Below are 21,083 nucleotides of genomic sequence, written 5' to 3' on the forward strand. Positions count from 1 at the left end.
TCCATGGTAACAGTCGGCGAATGTGAAAGGATGTCCAAGAATGACTGTAGTCACCTCAAAAGCTCTGATGCAACCACTGATGCAGTTTGACCAAGTCTGTCTGTGTGTCTAGCCCCTTGTAGCTGCTTGTCATTGTTTGGCCGTCTTTACTTCCACAGTTCCAAGGCTCTGAGCCTCCCTGTGTGTGTGTGTGTGTCTCGATCATCGTGCTTGTTTGTATGAGAAGTAATGAATGCCTGTGTGCGTTTTGTAAGACAAGGTCAGTCACATCGCAGTCAGTCATCTTAGCCAGCATCCATTTATCACAGTGGAGGAAAAACTCGGAAAAATGGAAACCTTGAACCACAGTACAAACATCTTTACTGTAAACATGCCCTTCTCTATCCATGTGTCCATGTGCCCATTTCCTGTTGCAAGTTTAAAGATAAAGAAGATAACACGCTTGCTTTGACTCAGTCCAGTGCACAGATAAGGCAGTTTTTGAGGTTTAATCTAATTCCCACCAAACACTAAGCAGTGCATGAACTGCCTGTTTCATAAGAAGTACAGTGACTGTCCACTGTCAGGTTTGTTCAAATGCATTAGAAAACCTCTTAATAGCCTATGTCTATTTTGAGAGTGCACTCAAAAAACAGCAGTAAACATCTAATAACATCTTTAGATAGACAGACGCTGCTTTTAGAAATAAAAATGGGTACAAACACTTGACGAAGAAGAACAAACACTCTTGTTTTTTTTTTTTAGAAAATGCTCTTATTTATTAAATAAATAAATACTGCACTTTTTGAACACAATAAGTTATTCAGGACATATTGACCAAGGTGATAATGGCTCTTTAAACATCCTCAGAGGATCTATGGTACTGTTCTTTTTTTCTATTGTTTTTATTTTAAATGACATTCTCTCCTCCTGCAATCCCACCCCTCACATCACCCCTCTGGTTCCCAGCACATTGAAGCTGGGCCCATCTGTCAGTAAAGAGAACAAATCACAGTTTTAAAAGTTAGTGTGATATGTCACCCCTCCTACTCAGACATACACACTCACACATAGAAACAGCCAAACTCTGCTGCATCCACACACATTTTAGCAAGTAATTTCTTAGCACTGCTGAGCTGGCTGTGATATACACTGTACATCATTTACAATATTCCACAGTCTCGCTCTGTTTATACTCATACCATGGAATAAATCAACTATACACAATTATTCTGGTGCCAGCCCAGCATTGATCTTTCCAAAACATCCTTTTTTTCATCTACATTCGTACCAACATACTCGATCCTTCCTCCCTTCCAACAGTCGACATACAAGTTAAGCCCTTTTCCGTGTACGGTCATTGTGCTACATTTCAGTTTCAGTCTCTTTCAGTCTCTGCATTATTTTTTTTCCCACCTGCACTGCATCACCTGCAGTCATGCTGAGTCATAAAAGGTGCAATGGTGTAGGAATAGTAATTTACTTTGCTCGAGTCCATCCTTGAAATCTGCTCATCTATCACAGATTCATTAAGGATCCATGTTCCACTGCAGAGCCGCAGTAACGTGACATGTAGATTTGACTGTCCAGAACATATTAACAATGCATTTAGCTGCATCTCTGCAGGAGCATATTGAGGGAGTACACCATGCGCTCACGCAGGTCAGTGGGGCAGCCAGACGTCAGCAGGGAGCTGAGTTTGAAGGTTTTGGAAACGCGGTCCTCGTTGATGTAAGTCAGCATGTACTCATCCTTCTGACAGCACAGGATGATCTTGGTGTGGTCGTGGTAAAAGTTCACCTGTGGAGATAAAAGTTCCGAGTTGTTATTGTGTTTGGGGAAAAAAACTGTGTCATCAATTGCACCACAACAGTGCAACAGTGAGCATGCCCAGCAACTGTGTGAATGTGTTTACCTGGAAAGTGCCGTCGTTAAACAGCATCATGAGGGCGCGGTCTGACTTAAGCCACTGCAGCAGGTAAAGTCTGGGCATGTGTGCATCTGTCATAGTACCAAGGTCTCCACCCTTGGAAAGCAAGTAACACACACACTAGGATTAGACAAGCTGCAACCTGAAGCTTTAGGGCGTGCAGCACAAAAGAAACAAAAACAGCACGGACAGTGCAGAGAGCTTCACTTACATCCATGAGGTTTTCTTCCATGTAGTGGGAAAAGTATTTAAGCACAGTCACTTGGCCCACAAAGTGTTCAGGAACTTCACAGGTGGGGAAGACAGAGCGCTGACCCAGTTCTGCATAGTAATGGATGGTTCTGAAAAGAAGATAAACAAACAGTTAGACAACAAGTCAGATCAGGGTATAAAACTATAAACTGCTTTTTGGGCAGTGACAGTAAGATAATATGCTATGATAATATGTTAAATGTCATGGATAACTGAAGGTGGAGGGTTGTGAAAGCATTGAATAGTGCATACTTTCTGTCAGGCAGGAGGCTCATGTGAGTGCCATTGTTGAAGAGAACTCCCACGGTGTGATCAGACAACTGGTAGCCGAAGCCGTACTTGTTGGAATAGTCCACCCATTTAGTCACCCATTGTAGATTGCAGCTGTTTGAGCCCTGAGGAATGTGATCTGCTGCAGGGTGCGAACACACAAAAGAGGAGGATTAGACTACAATTACAAAGAAGATCTGAAGAAACAAGCTTAAAGGCACTACACTGTACAGCCTATGATTTTTTTTAAAAAAAAGCATCAAGAGCTTTAGCTGCATCATGAAAGTTGTTGTTTCAATAATTTTATATACAGGTCATTAGCCCCTCACCTTTAGGCATATTCTCCAGGCAGCCCCGTAATACGCTTGCAACAGTCTCAGCTACACTCCCTGTTGTGTTGTCTTCCAGACCTTTAGGGAAACAACAGGGGATGTTTTAGCTCACACAGGAACAGCATCTAAAATGAGTGTTGTATCAAAATGTTCTGCTATGCATGCACTGATAAACAGAGCACAGTAAAAAATCTGTAAATTCTCTGTGAACACAAAAGACCGGTGAACTTACATTCACTACTGCTGCTGCAGCTCCCCAGACTCCCCCGTACGATCAGGCGGATGGTGTCTTGTGGGGATTGGCTCTCTGTTGCCAGGGCAACGGGGCTCTCGGCAGATGGCGGAAGTAGACTTCCATTCTGAGGTGGGAATCAGTGACGAAAGGGTTTAGAATCTGCGAGTTTAGATCATCTCTTCCTACTATGACTCATCGGTCTCCCACAGATGCAAAGTAGTTGGCTTAAAAGGTTGAAAATAAGTGCTTTTAGTTTGTTCTGAAACTGTGCTTGTTATAAAGTTGAGCACAGCATCACAATGACTCATAGGATTCTCCACACCTCAAATCTACCCATCTATTTAATTGCTGTCAGAACATGTACCTGCCACTGCACTTGTAAACATCCTGTTTTGTGTTCTCACCTCAGTAATCTTTTGGCTCTGTTGCTGGCTGATGACCGTTCTCTCCAAGTCATGCTGCAGTTTGTAGATCTCCTCTTCCTCTTTAGTCAACTTGTCTATGGAAGACAATGGCAGCACAGGAAAAAATGAGAGCCATTCATGAGCAGCAGCATAAAAGGAGATCAAATGTAATGATGCCTTTAGCTGGCACCATTTTTTATAAATAAAAGCTAATTGGCTTATGTGACAAGTGGTGCATTGAGTGGTGTATTAGCACTCAGAAGCTGTTAAAATACTCACTCAGAGTCTCATAGTATTTGACCTTGTCCCTCTTCCCTCCAAACAACGCAGCAGCAGCTTTCTTGAAGAAGCTCTTGGCAGGACTGGAGACGTGGAAATCTGGTGGTGAATGGCAACAGCTAGGAGGCAGACGCTCTGGACTGAAGCCCTGTGGAGAACAAAAGTGGGTCACTCCTACACAGTGGCATTTGCACTGAAAGACAGGACAAAGCGAGACTGACAGATAGGTGAGAGGTGAAAGCGAATTCTAACCTGTGTGAAGAAGTCATGCCTCAGAATGTGGTCCAGGTTGGGTCTGTCCTCTGGGATCTTGGCCAGCAGGCTAGCGATTAGCTGCTTAGCCTGTGGTGACAGGGAGGATGGAAGAGAGTAACGCGCCTCTCTGATACACCGGTATGTCTCCTTTAGGTTAGTGGTTTCAAACGGTGGTCTGCCCAGCAGCATGGTGTACCTGAAGCAGGACAGAGGGCGGTGAGCTGATTTGATCTGAACACCGAATTATACCTCACGCAAACAACTGAATGCCAGTGTGCACCTTAGACCGCTAATAATTACTAATACTACTAAAGGTTAAATTAAAAGTTATCCTACTCACATTACACAGCCAAGGGCCCAGATGTCTGATTCACAGCCATGGCCCTGCTTGTTAAGCACCTCAGGGGACAGGTAGTTGGGAGTCCCGCAGATTGTCTTCCTCCTGTTTCCCGCTGGCTCCAACTTGGCAGCCAGACCAAAGTCTCCGAGCTTCAGTTCCATCGTCTCACTCACAAAAAAGTTACCTGTAGGGAAGAAAGGGAATGAGATGATGATCACTTGATATTTAACCCAGGATCAAAAGGCTAAATGCTGCACAGATCCTCCAGAGAGGAATTGATTAAAGAATAACTGGTAGTGGGAAAGAGCTTTGGTATTAAGAAATGAAACCCAAAGTGCATCTGCAAAATTATACACAGCAGTGTAGTGTGTCAGTCTCAGGATGAGGAGTGCTTACCAAGTTTCAGGTCTCTGTGAAGGATTTCTTGTTCATGCAGGTACTTCAGCCCAGACACAATCTGCCTCAAGTAGTAACGCACCTCCGGCTCAGTGAGCACTTTGCGAACCTTCAGGATATGAGCTAATGACTGCAAAGAGACAGAGCATAAGAATCACTATGGAGCTGATTTTACTCTCCTCTGTGAAGAAAGGTATAGCTGCATTTGTTACCTCCATCATATAAATAATTAAAACTTCAAGGTGATAGCAGAAGTGCTGCCTCATTGGCTTTGGGTGCAATGCAGGTATTACCACAATTTAGAAGAAAGAGGCAAGAGGTGGACATTTTAACAAGTGACAAATTGCACTTACTTTTCTACTACAGTATTCCAACAGGATGTAGATATTCTCCTTGTCCTCAAAATGATGGTAAAAGTGCACAATGTGTTTATGGTGCAGGATTCTGTGCAGCTCAATTTCTCTGTCAATCTAACAGAAAAAACACAAAACGGTCAGGATAGCAGTTTTGACACAATTTTGTGATATTTGTTATCAACTTTCACCAGCGCGCACAGACACCCAGGCTGAGTGCGCTTACCTTCTCCCGCTGGTGGGGCTTGGAGACGCGCGCATGAGGGATGATTTTGGCTGCATAAACTCTACTGGTAGAGAGGTCTGTCATCTCATAGCATTTGGCAAACCCTCCCTGGAAAGAGGAAAACACTGTTAACACTGCCTTTCTTCAGGTTAAGTGGTAAATCCATTTTTTTTAAAACAAGTCGAGCATGCTTGCGCTACCTTTCCCAAAACTTTTCCACGGCAGTAGCACTTTCCTGTGGCAGGATCGGTGATAATCCTGGCCATTTCTGAGGGTGCACTGCGCTCATCCACTCTCTTCCGGCGAGGTTCGCAGGACCTCTGCGTCGCTTCACACATGCTGCTGCTGTTTGTTTGCTGGGGCCCGACGTTTTTCTGTACTTCCATTAGAGGTTGCGTGTTGTCCCGCACTCAGAATGAAGCCCGGAGAGCCCGTCTGTGAGGCTTTATACTCTGGCAACCACCCCACCCCGCTGTCTGCCGCCCTCTCTCTGACGTCACGCGGTGAAATGAGAGCATGAGATCTGCCAGATATCGATTACCCTCCATGTACAGTTGTGTTGATGATGGCAAAGACATAATCAAATACGGATAAAGCGCAGCGCAGCTCAGATCAGTTTAATTATTTTTACGACAAGTTGTCACTCAGACAAACATAATCATAATCTGAGTTTTTCATATTTGCTGCATGGAAATCCGGCTTTTTAGGAGCTGGTGCAAAAATATATATTGTGTTGGAGTTGTGATGAATTTGATCGATTATGTTTCCATAATGCAGAGGAGAATCATTTTCTGTATTCCTGTCAGGCTCACCTCATCCTGTCTTTGCACCAAAGCCACTTTGGAGCTCTAGCACCCTCAGGTGGAGATTCTGGACTATTTGCAGGATACAGAGCAGCACACAGACTTAAAACTGTATTGTGTAGTTTAACCACATCTACAGTATGTGTCATATGACCTGTGATACTTCACCGTTTAAAAATGTGAGCACTAATGGAGTATTTGTGCACCGGTTTGCATGGTGTACTGTAGGTGTACTGTAATGACCCAAAGTATGAACTAAACATTATGATGCTATAATTCATTGACTATGTTGACAGTTAAAGTAATATGTACAACACAGACACAAATTCATCTACCAATAATGCAAATTCCAAAAAGTGGGTTACACGTTTGACAACAATTCAGAGACATTTCTTCATCGAGAAACCTAATCCAAGATCTACAGCGGTCACATTGATGCAGCAGGAAAATGATTTGTGTTAGAGGAGACATGCACCCACAGTCTAGAAAGTAGCCCATGCTAGAATTAGAATTAGAATAGACAGGCTGCCACCATTGTGGCACAGGATGTTTGTTAGAAGTGCAAAGACTAAACACATACTGCATGTACCAAGAGATGTCAAAATCATCTTGACCTTCTGTCAAAGAACCTTTCATTCTTGTAATGTTCAAAGACATCATTAAGAAGGATCGGTGCTAAGAACTGACAGACAGCATCTAGCTTACAGGTTTATAATCCACTATAAACATATTTTTCTTTGGATGGTATTCTTTTAGGCATTTGTCTGTTTTGCACTAGGTTTAGTTTTCATTCATTCCCTGTGGTAAGGTTCTCAAATGTGCGCGCACAGTGCAAATATCATAAGCAAAAGTCTGGTCGAGTCCCGAGCCAACACACGAATGCTGCGGCCAATTAGGGAAAGGAAAACGGCAAGCGATGACACGCGCATCATCAGGAAGTTCTTTCAACAGCTTGTCACCCAGAATGGCCATCTGTAAACCCATCAGGGAAGACAGCAATCAGTGCTATGCAGGAATGAAACCACCTACAGCATGGGAAAGACAAATAATTCTTCCACTTACCACTCCTGGAGCAAGAAAAGTCGTCACGTTGTTGTATGAAGACAAATCTGTCTGTGAGAAAAGACGGACACAGATGTGGTCATACTTACATCTCCCATTAAGCTAATTTCCCCACAGGGATTAATAAAGGAGGTCTTAATCTTAATTGAGAAAGTGAAGTTACCTTCCAGAAATCTTTTTTAACGAAGGTTGCCTGGTTGGCATGGACGCCTCTCCAGCAGGCCTTGCTCCTGGAATATGCCACTAAAATGGAGTTAATTTCAAACCCTGTGCACTGGAAACCAGCAGAGGAAGCTGCAAAAACCTGGAAGACAGTGTGAAAAATATCACTTTCTATGGCCTGTAAAAATCACACATTGATTCAAATCATGACAAGAGCACATTTGTACATATGTATTATTTTCCCCTCACCACTCTGCCATCTCCAGATCCTAGGTCAGCCAAGCGACCTGTTCGTCCGTCAAGCAGCTTCATTATGTTCTGTGTTTGATCCTTGCTGGAGGGCAAATAAGGCACCTAGACCACAGTATAAGAACAATATAGGATAGTATAGTCAGCCAATACAGCTGACAGGAAGTACAGTGCAGTCATTACTGATAGTTGCTATTGGAGATTAACATTAAAAAGATGCAGTTCTATCGTAGAATTTAGTCTAACAAGAAACCCAATTCAAATTGAAATTACAATTTTTTTTCTTTTTAAATCAAAGATCCTGCTCATGACAGTAAAGTCTTCTAAATGCTGTGACTGTAACCTTGAGTCCTGATCTCACTGTCAGCAGAAATGCAGCACAATATTTGCCTGAGTTACAAATTCAACAGAGACTTCCAGCTGCAGTAAATCATGTTTAATCTCTCTTCATTTTACAAATCCACCCTTCATTAAGCACAATATGAGATACAGGTGGCAAATAAAACAGCAGTAAAGCACTGTGTCACCAGTCCAAGTAAGAAAGAATATAAATCTTGGCTTTAGATTAACAAACATCTGTAGTTGCCCATGCAGTGCTCCATAAAACATAATCATAGCTATAGACTTACCGTTTTCCTTTTTTTTCCACATTTGTTGATAGTGCAGAGCACTACGCTCCAACATAAGCAAATTATTGTTAATGTGCAAGTTATGTTTGCTCTGGCTGGATGTTTATGATTTCACAGAAGCAGCATTTGATATTTAAACAACAAAGCAAAGGCGACCAAAAGAAAAAAATGAAGGCAATCTTAAGCACCTTGAGCTTCCATGGGACTCTGCGGAAGCCAGGCATGACAAAAAGGCTCCACACTCCATACATGCCTGTGAGCAGAGCACCAGTGCAGGCTGACACGACTGGATGCGGTCTACTGGTAGGAAGCATCCTGCCACTGTCCTGCAGAATCACCTCAATGCTGTCCTCCATTCCAAACTGTCACCAGTGTGGTTAAAACCCACCACAGTTGAAATGTTACTGTAGACAGTTAAATCAATATTAATTCTGTAATACAGAGAGGTTCCACATGCCTGTATAAATGTCTTTATAGGTCACGAGGCAGCTTTACATTTGTAATTGTGAGCCTAGTAGGTGAAATTAAGCATGGAAATGACACACAGGCTGGCTATAGAGACAGGTAACAGGTTAGATTTACATTGCACAAAACCACCACCCGTCCATAAAGACTGAAATAAGACACAATAAAAGTTAGTTTAAGCCATATTCGCTCCCTCAGACTCTAAAACTGTCTGTTAAGGATACAAATAACCCCAAAGCCCCCATTTGCAAACAGATCAGTCTAATATCCAGAGGTGAGTTTATAAAGCAACTTATTTGATTTCTGCTATTATACTTTTGTTCATTAATCATTAACACGAATCAGTGTTTGAGGGCTGCTGAACACGCACAGCACCTTTTCCTAACAGTAGATGGGGCTGATGCGCCCCTTCCTCCTGCAGAAACCTTCTAGAAAAGTTTTGTTTACCACGTTTAGGTCATGTTGGCTGAAACTATCTGAGACGACAGGCTTGTGTCGTTCCAGCTTAGTTTGATCTCGACAAAAAGAGGAGCTCCAAACACAGAATATTCCTACAGATACCTTCAAAGACGCTGACAGAGTTTGCATATATTTCTGGATTCTGGACGAAATCGGTGCAAAAATGCAAACGCATGAAACAAGTCACCACTAATGAGACACACAGGTAGCGTCGTGTGTGTGTCTGTGTCTGTTATATTTAAGGTAGATTTGTGAAGATATGTCATAAACCAAACATTTTGCAGGGACAGACATGTCTGCTCGCCTACCTGACCCGCCCCCTCGTCTACTGCGCACTCCGCAGCCTGCACATACACATCCTCCAGCCAAAGGCCAATCAGTCAGCATATCCCGCCCTATATCTTCATTCACGCCCTATCAAATGTCTGTCCACTGCCTGGCACAAAGGATCACACGGCCAGCCAAAGCCTGGATTTCTATCCGAGTTGTAGTCCAGTTATGTAATGTCTGTGGTGTCTAGTGCAGTGGTTCATAGCTCCATGGCGCACTGTGGACTGTTACAAGCTGCAACCAGGAAGGATTCAGGTGTGAGATGAGCAGCAGTAAAAACTACAAGAAAAACTGATCGATAGAGGCCCACTATGACCCACACATATGTCCCTGTCATATTATTATATTGCAGCTTAGCATTTGCATCTCTTAAATTAATTATGCATCCTTTATAATCCGCCTAAAAGAGGGCCGGTGTGTAATTAGAATAGCTGCCCTTTTTCCATCTCTTCCGCTGCGGCCTCATCCTGCACTTGCTCCTATTGAAAGGCTCCATAATAACAATATTCATCAGCACTCAGGCCGCTCTTATTTGCTCAGCCGCTTGTTCTGTGGAGCGGAGCTGGCTTCACATGGGCGGGGGCACGGCAGAAAAACCCACCGCGAGTGACGCAAAAGAACAGGCTTATTATATGCTTGCTTCCTGAGAAGAATTATGCTGCCCACACTGGACTTTATTAGATACAGATAATAGTAACGTAGACAAGTGAATACTGCTGAGGACAAAATGGACTTGTACGGGAAGGTAAGGGGTTTTAATCGCTATGAGAGGAGGAAGAGACTCTCATCTGTGACAGGCTAAATAAAGATTTGCTCGTGCATGATAGAAGGCGTCTGTGTTTCTCAAACGCTGAACTACAAAGCTTTTTCTGTGGTAAATCATCCAGCTGTTCACAGCTGGGCTGCGCTGCATGCTGGGTAAAGTAGTGAAATGTCTTCTTTGGGCACAGTCCTCCGCATTTGCACCGAAACCGCGCAAAAACTACAACTCCCATCTTTCTCTAGTGCGGCGGTGACGTCTGCTGACACGCGCTTTCCTTTCCTTTCCGTCCTTTCGCTCGTGCTCATCTCACGCGAGCCAGCCTCGTCAGCTCAGAGGCGCGTGCCAGATCCGAAGCGGAGGGGACAGCTCTCAGGTGCTGAAACTGGTCGGCGCTCCAAAGACAGAGAGACGCGGAGGGCGGAAGAAAACCAACGTCTGCATTAGGTTCACAGATAAAATCCTGCAGAACAGGGGCAGATACAGATAGCAGCGAGGCCTTCAACACAGGTTTGTTCACACAGCGCGTTTTGTCAGTGTCAAATATTTATAGTTCTGTGGAAGAATTTCATTAATAGATAAAATGACCTCCTGCCCGGAATTGCTTGTCCTAACATTAGCTGGCATGCAGCTCCTCGCTCAGCTACGTCATGTAATTCTATTTTAGAACGACTTCCTTCTTTCGTGGTGCGCTAATTTTCCTTTATTACAATAACATTTATTCAGAAAAAGGTGTCCTTGCAAACACAGAATCAGCGGTGTGTCATACACGGAAGCGAACAGAGAGCCAGTGCAGGTTGGAGGTCCGGCATCTTCTATTTACTGCAGGGACAGCTCGGCAGATGTTTAATATAAAAGCTCAGCGGCTTTGTAAACATTCACCTTGGAGCAGAGTCATTTTGGACGTAGTACTCTCGTCCTCTGCTAACAGCTTGCACGGAAGTGCTCGGTAAACGCGCTGTTATTGGGTACCTATCCTGCTCTTTGTACAGCAGCAAGCTGGAGCAGTTCTATTCCAGAAGACGCAAGAGTACCCAGGAAATCATGACAAAATGTTTCCATGGGAGAATTTAAACACCTCCTATCGCTGTTTAATGGGAGAAAAGAGTGATTGAAATGTTTAATTTGTGCAAAACACATTTTCCATGTCCACTGTAAAAGAGTTGCATCATGAGGACATACTGAGCCACAATTATTCCTACTTAACATTCCTCAGGAAGAAAAATGGCTTCACAGAAGATAGACTACTCAGCTTATTTAAAATCCTGGTTATCTAATACTCATCAATACAACAGCTTGCTGTGTCAGTCATGCTGGTTTGCCTGACACAGCCTTCTGTCACCTCTGATCTGTGGCCTCCTGTACAACAAGCGTCTACTGTACTCTGCATGCTACCACATTCCATCTCATTTACTCCCTGTTGTGTGCATGTGCATAAACTGGAAGTTATTTTGGAAAGCAGTTCAGGATCTTCTGTGCTCAGAAGTGAAACCTCTTTATTTTATTTTTTTACAGATGGCTGCCACTCAGGATGCGAAAGGGAAGGGGGAGGGAGGCGACCAAAATTTTGACTACATGTTCAAGCTGCTGATCATCGGCAACAGCAGCGTGGGCAAAACATCCTTCCTGTTCCGCTACGCCGATGACGCTTTCACTTCAGCCTTTGTCAGCACAGTGGGCATCGACTTTAAAGTGAAGACTGTGTACAAAAATGACAAGAGGATCAAACTGCAGATCTGGGTATGAAATATTCACATCTGAGCATTAAACATTCAGGAGTGAGTCACAGAATATTTGATTGCTGACCCGACCAGATGAAACCAGTGTTGATGTACCAAAATCAGAGTTCTATCTGCATCTGCACTCTGTGTCAGATAATAACTGTTTAAGAATTTGCGTTGAACTCATATATCGGGATAGTCATCTAAATGTATACATTCAGTTTTTACACACTGTTTGTGTCTGAAGAGAAATCAGTTTTCTGTGGAAATCCAAGGTTTCCTGGAGGACTATCTAAGCTCAAAGGGGGAAGGGGCTCTTCAGAGATGCCCTGCCCCCTCTTTCGCCTGGTGACTCCTGTCACTAGAAGGATGGGAATCTATATATATAAAATGTCCTGACCTCTGTTCACATGTTTCTCTGGTGATCAATATATTCATAGGTCTGTGACAGGTTGGCCATTTAAAGCAAATAAAAGACCTGCACACTTAGGATCACCTATGCATTTCCAGCGAGATGGTGCATGCACAGTATCTATAGATACGCTTAAAGCTACAAGGCACATATAAACCAAGTATATTTTAAAAGATTTGTTGAAAATCCTCCGTAAGCCATCAATATCTATGTGCTGTCATCTAAAAACATGTGGTGTGTCGGGCCTGATCTTTAACTAAAGAAAAGGCTATATGGTGTTTTCTTGTTTTAACACTGATGTAAGCAGGCAGACAGATGGAAATCTCAACGTTACTGACAGGAGACTAGTAAGTGTTAGTTTGGCACACAGCAGGGATAGAACACAGAAGCAACACCTTCCTGAGAACGTGTGGGAAACTCAAGAATGTCTGTTTAATTAGGAGTTCATGTGAGCTGTGGAAGCAGATTGTCTACAATACCTCTGAGATGGTGGTGGTGGTGGTGGGGGGGGGTGTAAAAGTGGTCATCTTTCCAAATTTCCAATCGCCAGTTTTCTCCTCAGAGGTTTTGCTCTACTTTTGTCATAATAGTTCATTTGCAGCAATTAGCCATCCCCAGACATTTGGTGTTTGTTAATCATATAAAAGAGACAAAGACGAAGCGTTCCATCAGGATGTGAGTCCGAACAGCCAAATGACTGACTAATCGGGATAATGTGTTTTCATCATTAGCAAAGACAAGCATATTCAGAGAGAAAAAGGATTGCCCTTGCATCCACATAATTGGCCTGTCTCTTTTAATTGGGCTAAGAGAGAGCTGAGACGTACACTAAATGGACATTTAAGGTGATGGCTATTGGCTAATGTCGTTGTGGCCGTAGCAACATTAATCTGCTGAGAAACAAAAGCATCATAATGCATCATAGACTTGCCCCTGTTGTCGCATTAGGCAGTAGTGAATGAAATGCAGAGTTTTGGCACCAATATCCTCCTTGTGGGAACAGAAACTCACTTCTCTGTATAAAGTAGAGTTCTGGCAAGTGTCAGACTGTGCTTGCTACCTCTCCACTTGAAGTGGTCAGCTTCTTGGATTGATTTCTGTTGAACTGCAGAGTACAAGTGTAGCTTTTCAAGGAGCTCAAATTTTCTGGACTCCAGCAGTTTTTTTCCCTGTCGCACTCTGTCTTTTTAACTGAGAACAAGCAGGCCGACTCACTAAAATAGCCTGGAAATGCAAAGGTCATTGTCAAGTGCTCAGCAGAGAATCGATATGTTACTGAAACGCCTGACTTACAATTCAGGAAACAAGGCTGAAGTTAAGCATTCTGATGCCTGTATCTTGATTTATGCATAGAACAAGTCACTGACAAGACACCATTTTACAAAAGTTGCTATTTATACAATAAAAACGCACACATTCATATGCGTTTGTTGTGGTGTCAGGTGCTGGTGGCGATGTGTGTGTATGTGTGATGTGTGTGTATGTGTGTGAAGCTCGACAGGCTGCAAGCTCTGTCTCTGTGGAGTGAAGGTCAGAGCTGTCCTCTGGCTATAACAGGCTCTCTGTTGCAGCCATGTGCAGACTGACAGAAAGCAAAAAACTATTGTGGTAAATACAATCCAGACCTGCCTTTTGGGGTTCTGTTTAACAAGAGCCAAGTAGAGCAGCCAGAAGTCCTCTGTCATGATTTACAGACGCCTGCAAACACACTTGTTGTGGGTGTAACAGCAGTGCAGTAAACATGGTGTACAAACAAACAGGATGGACAGCATTATGTAACATAATAGTAAAACTAGCTGACACATTTTTAAGGCGTACACAACATTTTAAGATCAAACAAATGAAAAGCCTTCCTTTATTTTTCATGAACACAAAGGTTCATTCGTCTGTATTAGGACCCATTAGCATTTCCACTGACATCTAAGGCTGCAGTGGATGCTTGTTTCCAGGGCAATCTGTGTACAATGTACCACTCCTCAAATGCTGTGTATTCACTCGCTTTGCCTGTGAGCAATATGTTCAGCTGGCTTATCATGAACAGCAAGCAGTTCCTCAATGTTCAAATCATTTTACTGCTATTTTTAGCCCCTGTTCTAAGAAAATACATGTCATAATCCTGGCCCTGTAGACTGTACAGCCGAGCCTCAAAGAATCAATCACGTCAGCCAAAACTGTCTTTGGCACGTTATCAATGTGCAGCCAGTGGGGTAATTAGTATAATGATTAGTTCTACATCATGAATACAATAAAGGAAGCCACGAGCAAGCATAGATTAAAAAAATATTATTTTTTTCTGTGATTTAAACTAAATATATCTCTTGCCATGATAATAATCTAATGATAATCCAAGTTTGATCTACGACGGGACTCATACAGTGCACTTGTTTTGTATGACTGTTATGCCTGTTTCTCTGCCTGACAGTCAGTAATGCTAAATCATGTTGTCTGCGTGTAGGACACAGCTGGCCAAGAGCGCTACAGGACCATCACCACCGCTTACTACCGCGGGGCTATGGGCTTCATCCTCATGTACGATATCACCAATGAGGAGTCATTTGGCGCTGTGCAGGACTGGTGAGTCATTTTGTCAGTTCTGTGTGAAGGTATCGTCTGGATGAACATTAGATGTGCATACTAAAAGAGCTTCCTGTTAGTAAGTTGATATTTTACATGATTTTTTTTTTCAAATCTGCAAGTCTAAGCTGCTTACTTTCCCTATCTCCTCTTCTCAGCAATACAACATTTCTCTCTCTCGCTCTCTCTCTCTTCTGACAAGATTGTTAGTGCATCTTTGTCAGGCTTAGGGATCAAGGGGAAGCTTGTCAAGGTCACGTCTCTGGTCCATTCATGAGTCACTCAAGCGTCTGCAGGCAGAACATTTACTCCGAGCTAAGCCCAAATGTCTGCGAGTTATGATGATGTATTCATGTCTCAAACAGGACTTGGAAGGCCACTTTTGATCAGCAGCAGAAACCAGGTTTCTGGGTTAAGATATTTTGCACTGGAAACAACACATAACCGGGACAATAAAAGAGCGGGGATGGCTTGGTGAAACGCAGAGGTATTTCAGCTGGGATAACTGTGCGTTTTGATTTACATTTCGCTCATATTGCATGACAGGTGTTGAGTCCTTTTCTTCTTTACGTACACCCTGTTGATTTAGAGTTATCTTTCTCTGCCAGGCTTAAGGGATTACAGAAGCTCAGAAAATCTATTCTTCAGATTTTACTAGTGTAAGATCTTCATGACGTTGCATTGGCTATCCATCAAAATGTCTCAAGTTGACATGTCACCTGCATGCTGTATGGCTGGCACCCATTCTAGGACAATGACAATCACTATTAAGGCCAGTGTCTGTTTAGTACACATCACTGAGCCAGCAACACTTGACAGCTGCTTTAGGAAGCATCTGAGATGGCTAAAGCATTTAGCGTAAGTGAACAAATTTGAAAGCTGCTGTCCTTTAATTGGGGATAAAATGTATTAAAGCAATGCACAGCTGGGATGCTGCACTTTATCTATTTTTAGCATAAATAGTGTTAAAACACTTCACATTATCAGCCAGATTCAATTGAATTTCCCATCACTGTAGGAAAAAAATGGTTTCTTGTTGAGCGCGGTCAGAGCCAGACACACCTATTATTCTTTAAAGGCCTGTCTGACACTTTGATGGAATACTGCAGTCTGAACACTGTCTGTGATGGGTATCTTAATTAAAGGAGCCAAGGGTGTCACTGGCCGCAACAATCCTGGACAGTTACCTGTGAGCTTATACTTGTCGCACACTGCACAAATCTGTCAACTGTATACAAAGGAAGAGGGTTCTTTTTTTGCCCACACACACAACCAGAATCCTTCTTTTTTGCCTTTGCCACAGGCTTTAATTCCACTTTCTCTCTCTCTCTTGTTCCTTCTGACAAGGTTGCGGAAAAAAAGGGGTTGCCATGGTAATGGCTCCTTCCCCAACTGAGGCTGACTTAAGCTTGTGACGTGCTCATTTCCTGCCAGTGTCACAGACAAACCAGGGAAATATTCTAACAATTACATTAAATGTAGTATTTAAATATATTAGGCAGTATATAAACAATAAAATAAAAGCATGTATCCTCCTCCTTTTTATGCCGCTTACAGACCCATTAGTGCCTACATAATGTAGCTGCATTAGATGTGATACAAGAGAGTGTAAACACTCAGCTTTTGCATTCCAAATGACCACATCTGAACTGATATAACATGTCATAACTGGACAGAGAAAGGAGGAATGCCAACATTATGCTGCTCTCGGTGTTACTCACTCTCTGTGTTACTGGCTCTTTCTCTCCTGTTTGCAGCCTGTGGTGTGTTCACTGCCCTACTTTTAGACAAACTGCAACACCACAGGAGACAAATGTCTCTTAAATTTCTTCCTATAGTTTAAGCAGCCTGCAGAACATGAATATGTTAAAGCTACAGATATTATCATTTTGGTCCTCACATTAGTTGGTTTAAATTAAAAGATTGGAGAAAATGTGCAAAGTAAATATGTTTAAGGAGTATAAAGTCTTAAGCGGCTTACTTTTGTCGCTTAGACAACAAAGACACAACACAAGCAAGCTTGGCTGAAACAAAGTGTGCATCTCCTTTATAGTCTGTAGAGCTGTTAGGTGCAGAATTTCCACAGCTGGTGAAACCCAAGAAAAACATTAGAACATATTTAAAATCATAATCAAATTGTTATTATGACAAACTACATAATTGCATATTATAACCTACATTTGAGCATGGAAGTGACTGGATATTTTCAGTATAGAGCAGAAGTTGACCCACTTTTCTACTGCTGCTATCAGTGACTCAAATATTTCATGATGCCAACGAAAGATGTAATCACTGTTGGTGGCCAGCGCAAATGGCAACCAACGCTGCATCACTTGTGTCCTCCCTTTCTCCATCTTCCAGTCCAATAAAAAGTTGCAAAATACAAATCTGATGGCTTGGTGTAGAGGAATAGTTTGAATGTGAACATATATAAATATATTATGCGTTTGTTTTTTATTACATGCAGGTCGACCCAGATAAAAACCTACTCGTGGGATAATGCACAGGTGGTACTGGCTGGGAATAAGTGTGATATGGAGGAAGAGAGAGTGGTCTCAGTGGATAGTGGCAGACTGCTGGCAGAACAGTTGGGTAGGTCTTAGAGCAACATTCAACCTTTTTTGTGTTTTAAATTGGGTAGCATGACCTTTTTTTACTTTTACACTTGGTAGTAAATATCTTTTTGCTTTGTTTGCAACCTCATGCAGCAATAATAAGAACTCATTTTCACCAGTATCTTTGTATTTCCTGTCTCTGTCATCCAAAAGGTTTTGAGTTCTTTGAAACAAGCGCCAAGGACAACATCAATGTGAAGCAGACCTTTGAACGTCTCGTTGACCTAATTTGCGACAAGATGTCCGAGAGCTTGGACAATGATCCGGCCGTCACCACGGGAGCCCCGACTGCCAAACTCACAGACACCGCTCCCCCCCTTCAACAGCAAGGATGCAACTGTTAGTGATCAATGTCAAGAGGGAAAAAAGGAGAGCAGCACAAGTCCTGTAAGCTGGTATAGAGTGTGTTGTCCTCCCTCAGCTAATGCTGCTTTCACTGGACTACAGTTTAAATACAGATTAGTAGTAGAATTACAAAAAGCTGTCGTATTATCTCTCAACTTTATCACCTTATATCAAAAGCAAATAACCAGGAAAGCAGACATAGCTAATGTAAAATGTGTAACACTACAGGATATCTAGAATATACAACAGAGACACCATATTCTCATTCTTCTGCTAGTCACTGCAGTTATAAACCAAGTGTGTTTGTAGAAATAGTTAATACTGTACAGTAATCCTTAAACCTTTAAAATCCTTAACACCTAGAAACTTATACAACAATGAGGGATACAGTCAGTGAGTGCTTTAATAATTCTTTTATTTCTTATTTTGTACATTATGTACATTCCTTTTATAGGTTTATTTTGTCTCCTAAAGCTGCCAAATCTATGATTTAGTGCACTATTAGGATGTAGCGGCTTTCTTTTGTGTAACGAGTGCGTGCCTGTTGTGTGTATGTGTGGGTTTGCATGAGTGTGAGTATTGTGGCTCAGTCACAAATGACTGCACCTTTGCCATCTAAAAAAAAAAATCATCTACCTTGGAAAAAAAAGTGGCCTTTTAGCATCTCCAATACGGCCTCTGTAAGTCCCTTCGTCCTGCTTCTGTTTGGAATGAATCCCATATGTATAACATTGATGTGAGTACTATTCCACCTTTAGCTGTCTGTAGATGTGTGATCTCTTGATCTCTCTGATAAATATATCTGTAAATCTTAAAAGCAACCTTTTCCTTGTGCTTAAGCTCTAAGACAACCCTTTACAGTTTGATGCAACGAGCATGCTGCCAAAAAGCCACTAAAACATGCTGTTTTATCTAAACATAGGCCTTACCCAATCCTAAAGTCCACATGATAACATTACATTGACTAAAAATCTCACAAACAAACAGACGATCAGCTCTGGCATGGAAGAAACAGCCATAAATTTAGAGTAAGCATGCTTATACAGTACTTTATGTTTTTACTGTAAAAATAAGTCCCTCGTAAAACAATCACAGTAAGTAGATGATGTCCTAGTCATAAAATAAGAAGCTCCCACTAACATTAATATACTGTACTGTAGTGTCTCAATGTGTCCATGTAGTAAAAAAGTAGCTGATTTTAGAAATCCAGAAAGTTTTTAGTTCATGCAATTCACGGAGGAAAAAAAAAAACATTTGTGCCAAATTCTTTTACGTCAGTCGTTTGTTGCATGGTTGAATAAAAGCTCTAAAAGAGTTGCATGAAGTCAGTCCTATCTATGTAGATTTATATATTATAAGGTACTGTATATATCACTCTGTGTTACAGATTTAGGAGCATCGTCATAGCACTTGCTGTGACATGCAATGGGCCAATAAGTGCAATATTTTATGAATTAAACTCTGTACATAGTCTCTCCTGTCCTCGAGTACAATGACTCTGTGAGTGACGGTTGGTCAGAATGGCTCTGAAACTGATGTACAATCTCTTAATTAAGGAGTGTGTGCTTCATTCAGGGCCTCCAGCCACTGAATGTGTCTGACTTGATGTGAGTGTGTACGTGTGTGTGTGTGTGTGTGTGTGTGTGTGTGTGTGTGTGTGTGTACCTGCCATAGTGAAGAGACAAATTACATAATATAGTGTATTGTTTGTGTATACCTTTTGTACAAATGTATTCACGTACTATATGCTGTTCCTGCTCTAACTGTTGGGTGTTGGTTGAACTTGTATTATCATGTCAAAATGCAGTGTTATTGTGAAAGATAGTCAGGGAGATACTGTAGTCCATGCCATACTGTAATTAAGAAAACAAATGACACATCTGTGTATGTGTGTGATATTATAATTTGATGCCAATAGCCAGGAAATAAATTAATGTAATGATCTCAAGATTCATTTCATAAGGGAGTAATAACTGACGGCCAAACAGTCAAATCTCATGTTAGAACTATGACTTTACATATAACTGAATATATTTATTTCTTGGAGTGCAAGCAAAGTAAGACGTATGTTTTTGAGATTATAGGAAATAAATCTAATTCTATCAGTGGGTGTGTGTGTGTTCTCTGTGGTCCTGCTCTTTAAACCTGACCTGCTCTTTCTGCTGGCGCACAGACGCCTCGCTCCATTTCAAGGAAACTTACACCACCTAGTGTTACAGTGAGATGTCTGCACACTAACTGTACTAAATTATCAATGACGGTACACACTGTCAAATACTGAAAGTATTTTTGTACATTTCTGTGAGTGTTGAAATAGATCAATCAGTCTTACCTCACAGAGCTCCATTGGCAGCACAAAACAAGCTGATAAGTTTACCAATGAGTCCCATCCCAGTGAAAACAGACACAGCAGCCTCTGAACTCCAACCGCTCAGTCTGCTGGAGAAACACACAGGATGAACAAGTAGTGAAGGCAGATTTAACTTATTGTTATTTAAAAAAATATATATATTTTTTTTATCATTGTAAGAGTGACTTGCTTTACTAGTTACTTTTCTTGTCTATCCTCTCACACACATGGGCACATCAACAATTATTTGAAAAATCAATTCAAAACAATTATATGTTTAACATGAAATAATTGATATAATATATATAAGAAGTCCTGAAATGCCACGAAATAAAAGTATGTCTTGTTTGTCTCCTGTAGCAATTCTGAAAATCAGTTTAGAGTCAGATGGAATGGAAGCTACTCAAAAAACTCATTCACACAACACCTATAAAGAAGTAACAATGAGTCCAGTTTGGTCTCAGTTTGCACTCTATGTGTCATTCGGTCAGTATTGTTTATTGATGATGGTCCCTTTGTGTGAGACGCTGACGCAGAATATGAACGTAAGCTAAAAGTAACTTCACCGCGGTTAGCCGCCGGTTGTTTTTAGCCTTTAGCAAAACAAACAGCAGGTTTCTTACTGAGAGTCCTCGCACACAGCGTCAGCAGAGCAGACAGAGCAGACCCTGGTCCTCCTCACAGCAAACCGAGTCCGTCACGTTTATCACGTTTATACTGGAGACGCAGGTAATAATGACTTCTTCTCTTGTTGGCCTGAGGGCAAAATAGACGCCACATTGGCTCACTACACCACCGTGTGGTACAAAGTGGTATTGTTACTGTTTCTTCATGTGCTGTGAAAGTTAGTTTTTGTAATACTTTAATAAACTACATTACACAATACACAATTTTAA

The 21,083-nt window shown here is 41.9% G+C and overlaps 3 protein-coding genes across 5 annotated transcripts; 1 reads left to right on the forward strand and 2 right to left on the reverse strand.

The window, feature by feature from the left end:
* Positions 1 to 730: 730 nt before the first annotated feature.
* On the reverse strand, positions 731 to 5,659 carry plk2b (polo-like kinase 2b (Drosophila)). 2 transcript variants are annotated; one of them, XM_028414936.1, is made up of 14 exons: positions 5,452 to 5,659; positions 5,252 to 5,359; positions 5,026 to 5,142; positions 4,673 to 4,802; positions 4,277 to 4,460; positions 3,934 to 4,132; positions 3,682 to 3,829; positions 3,403 to 3,497; positions 2,996 to 3,122; positions 2,761 to 2,841; positions 2,414 to 2,570; positions 2,121 to 2,250; positions 1,895 to 2,005; positions 731 to 1,779 (listed from the first exon to the last, which is right to left on the reverse strand). In XM_028414936.1, the coding sequence occupies exons 1-14, from the start codon at positions 5,635 to 5,637 to the stop codon at positions 1,588 to 1,590; spliced, it is 1,965 nt and encodes a 654-aa protein (XP_028270737.1). In that variant the 5' UTR covers positions 5,638 to 5,659; the 3' UTR covers positions 731 to 1,587. The 2 variants fall into 2 exon arrangements, with proteins under 2 accessions (XP_028270737.1, XP_028270736.1); XM_028414935.1 differs by having other exon boundaries at positions 2,414 to 2,573; positions 5,452 to 5,637.
* Positions 5,660 to 6,152: 493 nt separating this feature from the next.
* Positions 6,153 to 9,454, reverse strand: LOC114441514 (protein N-lysine methyltransferase FAM173A). The gene is made up of 6 exons (XM_028414478.1): positions 9,389 to 9,454; positions 8,345 to 8,560; positions 7,528 to 7,632; positions 7,280 to 7,420; positions 7,117 to 7,167; positions 6,153 to 7,026 (listed from the first exon to the last, which is right to left on the reverse strand). The coding sequence occupies exons 2-6, from the start codon at positions 8,510 to 8,512 to the stop codon at positions 6,835 to 6,837; spliced, it is 657 nt and encodes a 218-aa protein (XP_028270279.1). The 5' UTR covers positions 8,513 to 8,560; positions 9,389 to 9,454; the 3' UTR covers positions 6,153 to 6,834.
* A 552-nt stretch (positions 9,455 to 10,006) lies between these two features.
* On the forward strand, positions 10,007 to 19,945 carry rab3c (RAB3C, member RAS oncogene family). Of its 2 annotated transcripts, none has more exons than XM_028415008.1 (5): positions 10,007 to 10,155; positions 11,686 to 11,910; positions 14,759 to 14,877; positions 17,345 to 17,469; positions 17,646 to 19,945. In XM_028415008.1, exons 1-5 carry the CDS (start codon positions 10,138 to 10,140, stop codon positions 17,834 to 17,836), a joined length of 678 nt encoding a protein of 225 aa, XP_028270809.1. In that variant the 5' UTR covers positions 10,007 to 10,137; the 3' UTR covers positions 17,837 to 19,945. The 2 variants fall into 2 exon arrangements, with proteins under 2 accessions (XP_028270809.1, XP_028270811.1); XM_028415010.1 differs by lacking the exon at positions 10,007 to 10,155 and adding an exon at positions 10,477 to 10,680.
* The last annotated feature ends 1,138 nt before the right edge of the window (positions 19,946 to 21,083 follow it).

The sequence above is a fragment of the Parambassis ranga genome, chromosome 9, assembly GCF_900634625.1.
Source record: "Parambassis ranga chromosome 9, fParRan2.1, whole genome shotgun sequence".
NCBI classification, from domain to species: domain Eukaryota; kingdom Metazoa; phylum Chordata; class Actinopteri; family Ambassidae; genus Parambassis; species Parambassis ranga.